Here is a 4,976-nt window from a genome sequence, read left to right on the forward strand (position 1 = left end):
CCGGGTATTTCTGTCACCTTCCAACAGCCACCAAACATGTGCTCTTTGCTTCCACATCGTGTTCTTCTTTTCCTCCAAATCATCCACTACACACCGGAGTCTTGCTTCCTCTAGTATCTTCTCTTGAGACACCGGGGCTGCCATGCAAGCCTCCAAATCCGCTTTAGCCTTTCTCAGCCTACCTTCCACTGCTCCCACTACTTCTTTGTCCCACACTCTCATTTTCCCTGCTATCTCTTTCAGAGCATGAGCCACTCCACCCTCCCTATAGGCCCAACTTTTCTCCCATGCCTCCCGGATCACCTCCTCACATCCTTCCTCTTGGAGCCAACGTGCCTCAAAACGGAATCCACGATCCCCTCCTTTCCAACTTCTGTCCACCCCCTCCGTACAAACAATAATTGGCCGGTGATCGGAATGTCTTGGCATACCATTGACAACAGCAAATTCCGGGAACTTTTCACGCCATTCCTCATTGGCAGTCGCCCGATCCAACCTTTCACAGATATAAGAGCTCAACTCCTTGCTATGATTCCGCCATGTAAATATATCTCATTCAAAACCCAAATCACTCAAGTCACAGAAGCTGAGAGAGTCCCTAAACCCGTCCATCATCCCCTGTGAACGCTCCGCTCCACCCACCTTCTCAACCCCCGAAAGAATCTCGTTGAAGTCTCCTAGGCATAACCATGGACGGTCCTGTTGATGCTGCTGTTTTAGTAACTGGAGAGTTCTCCAAGTTTCCTTCTTCCTCTCCGTTGCAGACTCTCCATAGACACCTGTTAAACGCCATACCGGCCCGTTTTCCTCTTTCACGTCCACATCAATATGCCTCCGCCCAAGGACCTGAGTGAGATATCAAGCCCCCTTATCCAGAACATTGCTACTCCTCTACTTCTCCCTTCTGGGTTCCACACCGTCATGTTAGCGAGCCCTAACAACCAGCGGAACCTGTCCAATTCCTTATCTGTCAACCTTGTTTCAGCTAAGAACAGAATGTCGGGATCCTCCACTCTCCCTAGCTCAAGGAGAGAACGAACTTCCGGGCCGTTCCCGAGTCCCCGGCAGTTCCAACTTATTATTTTCATTGTGACCGACGGGACTGCTCAAGTAGCCCGGCCGATGATTCTTCAGGTTTCTTACTTACTCCCTCCTCTGCCATCTTAGCTACCTCCAACTCCCCCTCCATGATCCTCCCCTTCTTCCTCTCCTGCCCCACCCCCTCCTCCTCTTCACCTCCCACCATATGATCTCTCTTCTGGCTCAGAACTTTCCCCGGCTCAACTCCGGCGTCCCCCTCTTTTTCCTCCCTTTTGTGCCTCCGATGGAACTTCCCTCCTTTCTGGTTTGTATCATTATGCTTGTCCTCCCCCTTCCCCCCTTTGTCAGCAGTAGTTTGGTCCTGCACTTGAGCAGTATTTGATCCCTTCGCTGCAGCAATCACTGCCATGGTAGGTCTATCCACACGTTCAGGCCCCGACTTTTCACAGAGTACCGCAGCCTTGTCATTTTCCCCCTCCTTTACTTCCTTACGTTTCTCACGTTCATCATGCGCGTCCATATTCAGCTTCTTTGGGTGGCCACCTCTCACAGCTGTATTATCTGTCAGCTTTGGTGGGCTGGTGACCTCCTCCTCTCCCCCTACTTCTCCTCCCTTACCACCCTTGCCAGCACTCCCTCCCACTCCTTCCTTCCTCCACGACAAGCTGTCACTACCACTGCCAGATTTCCCACCCGAGCGGCTGTACCCATACTGTCTGTTTCCTCCCCCTCCGTACCCTCTTCCCCTCCAGTTTCGGTCCTCCTCAAGTGCTGGTCTTCTCCTACTGATATCAGCCCTTAGCCAAGGCCCAAATTGTGCCGCATCCCCTCGTTTCAGCTTGATGGAACAGTCTTTTGCTGCATGACCAATGATACCACATGTGTAACAAAAATCAGGAAGGAATTCGTATTCAAAGCGACACCACAGCCCCTCCTCCTCTTTTTCCTCCCCGCCATCAATACTCATCTTCTTCTTCCTCCTAGTTACCCCATGTTCATCTTCATCATCAAGCGTAAACCCCCTCATTATGGGTCTATCAATGTTCATTCTTACTTTCACCCTCATAAACTTCCCGACAGCACTCCCGTCCACTCCCGCATCTACCTCCACAAACTGCCCAACTAGACCTCCGATTTCTTCTGCGGACTCCTCATTCATCATACCCAATGGCAGATTAAATACTCTCACCCAAATCGGGATATCATTGAAATCATAGTCCTCGATCCTTTTTCCTGGGTCAAAATCCTCCACCACAACCAGGTCCTTGTCGAACAACCAGGGACCGTCCTCCAACGCTTTCCTCTTCCCCGACTCCTGCTTGAACGTGAACACAAAACGATTATCCCCAGCTTCTTTGCAATCAATCCCCTTGATTGGGCACCAGATCCGTCCAAGGGACAGGCAGATCGCTTCTGCATGGGCTGGTTTCTCGGACACCACCCTCCCAACCGCTTGGAGATCATTCGCCTTCCCCTTTCCTCTACTTGCCATTCGGATCTTCACGCCCTTCTTCTCCTCATCCGACAGTTTGAGGCTACGCATCATCCCTGCTACCCCCTCCATTCTTCTTCCACCCGCCAACGACCCCCTACGCCGCCTAGGGTTTCAAGGTGTATTACGACCGCGACCCCCAGGAGATCACGGAAGGCTGTTGGAGTGGATGGGTTTACGACGAGGCACGCGAGCAACCTGTAGATCACGCTCAGGGAGGAGATCACCGGAGACTGCGATCCGATCGAGCCACGGCGACGCGGGTTCAGAGACACCCTACCCTGATCGCCTCCATGATCTTCGGAGCGATACGCAAACCGTCACCTACGGACGGACCCTCGCACTTAATGAAACGTTTTCTGCTTTGTTGCCCATCCCCCAAATTGGGGGGTGGGAGGGGGAGATTTTAATGTTAGGAAGTTTACGTAAAGTGTAAGTAGCTCTTAGTAGATGTAGGATTTTCGCTCCCCCAAGTTATACAATTACAGAAATGTAGGTACAAAGTTTTTGGAAATTGCTTTTGAAGGCTGAGCTCCATGAAAGCCTTCAAATGCAAAATTCAAAATTTATGAAAATTCATATTTTTACATTTCAAAAAATTCTGAAAAATATATAGAGATAGATGAAGGCATAGTGCACAAGTATGTAAATTTTCAGGACGAAATATGTTGGAATGAGGGCTGTGCAAAAAAGATAGATCTGGGGCTTTTTAACACATGATGCTGTTCATCCTCCCAGACCATGTTTTTTTTGTACAGGTCGCATTTCATTGTATTTCATTCTGAAATTTTACACACATACGCCTCACATCCTTATTTTTACATACATTTTTTTCTTCAGATTTTCTTGAAATTGATTTTTTCAAAAAATCGGCCTCCACGCCGTTCTCCAAAGTTTTCTGCTCTCAGATACTATTCGTACATCGTATTGTCAATTCACAAGATCTATTAGTTTAAAAAAAATCACAAGATTTTTTTTTCAAAAATAATTTAGATCTATTATTAAAGTCCACCAAAAATACAAAGCATCTCAAATATAATAAAAATTACATCAAGATATTGAGACCACCAAACAATCACTACCGTGCCAGAACGAGTCGCCGCTCCTCTATCGAAGCCGGCTTGACCATGTCAAGGACAGTCGGGAAGTCTTTGTGCATGTGCCTCTAAGAACCAACGCCGTGGAGCCGCAGTCGTCGTCGCTGACCCCTTAAATAGATCTGAAACAACTGACACCCAAATTTCGCCACACAACAAAAAACACTAACCTCGCCGCCCCAAAAAGACGGCAGGAATCACAAAGATCTGTTTAATTTATGTAGTCTCAAGTCTCAGCATCTATATACAGGCGGAATACAGAGGAATGCACAAGATTTACAACACGAAAGAGGGACGATCCTACTGTGTGTATGGGTGTCGTGCAGAGAAACGACATTTTCTAGCCTAAAAAAACTTATACACATGATCTACACCGTCGGCGAAGCACCAGCAGGCGGTTTCGTCTCCCCTGTCACCACCGGCGGCGAAGCATCATGATCATCAGCCAGCGGTCCCGTCTCTGCCACCGTCGCCGCCACCGCAGGCAATTCATCCTCAGCAAGCGTTCCATTCTCCACCGCCGGTGCTTTGGTAACAACCTTCCGTGGCGGCGAGAGGTCGCACCGGCAGAGAGGGCAGCTCCGGTGCGAGTGCAGCCACATGTCGATGCACTCCACATGGAACACGTGCATGCACGCCGAGAGCCGCCGCACCGTCTCGCCGGCCCGCAGGTCCTCGAGGCACACCGAGCACGCGGTGTCACCCCCCGACTCAAGGTCGACGTCGCCACCGTCGTCGCCGTACGCGAACGTGGGCAGGGCGTCGATCGCGGCGCGCCCGAGCCCGAACCGCCGGGCCGTAGCCGCCGCGGCCGCCCTGGACTGGTCTCGCTCCGGCGCGCCCGCGCCGTCGCTTGGCGCGCCGCCGCACCAGGTGTCGGGCGCGAAGTGGTCGACGGCGCCGAAGGCCACCAGCGCGAGGCTGGCGAACGCGAAGGCCTTCCAGGCGCAGCGGAGGGCGACGGCGAGCACGCAGAAGAGGAGCAGCCACGCGCATGTCGCCGCGATGCCGTAGCAGGCGCGGCGCCCGCCGTGCTCGCCGCCGCGGAGCGCCAGCGCCATGAGCCTCGCCAACATGGTCACTCTGTCAGACCGACCCGCTCCTACCGCCCGAGTCGCTACGGTCAACTGCAGCTGGACGAGGTTGCTTGCGGTGGTGGTCCTTGGGGGAAGAAATAGAAATAGGCGGCGGTTGAGGATCCAGGGCGCGCGGTGGTGGGGTGGTGTTCGCGTCCGGGGAGCGCGGCGGCGGGCGGCGGGGCGTGGGTTGGCGCGCGGAAGATAAGTGGTGTGTTACAATAAGTTCCTGTTAGTTTTGGTCAAGCTTTAGCTTGATGCGCCGGCCAT

General features: G+C 52.3%; 1 protein-coding gene across 1 annotated transcript; it reads right to left on the reverse strand.

Annotated features, from left to right (window-relative positions):
* Positions 1-3,857: 3,857 nt before the first annotated feature.
* On the reverse strand, positions 3,858-4,760 carry LOC119305790 (RING-H2 finger protein ATL39-like). Its single transcript, XM_037582218.1, has one exon. The coding sequence runs from the start codon at positions 4,704-4,706 to the stop codon at positions 3,999-4,001; it is 708 nt and encodes a 235-aa protein (XP_037438115.1). The 5' UTR covers positions 4,707-4,760; the 3' UTR covers positions 3,858-3,998.
* Positions 4,761-4,976: the final 216 nt, after the last annotated feature.

This window comes from Triticum dicoccoides, chromosome 5B, assembly GCF_002162155.2.
Source record: "Triticum dicoccoides isolate Atlit2015 ecotype Zavitan chromosome 5B, WEW_v2.0, whole genome shotgun sequence".
NCBI classification, from domain to species: domain Eukaryota; kingdom Viridiplantae; phylum Streptophyta; class Magnoliopsida; order Poales; family Poaceae; genus Triticum; species Triticum dicoccoides.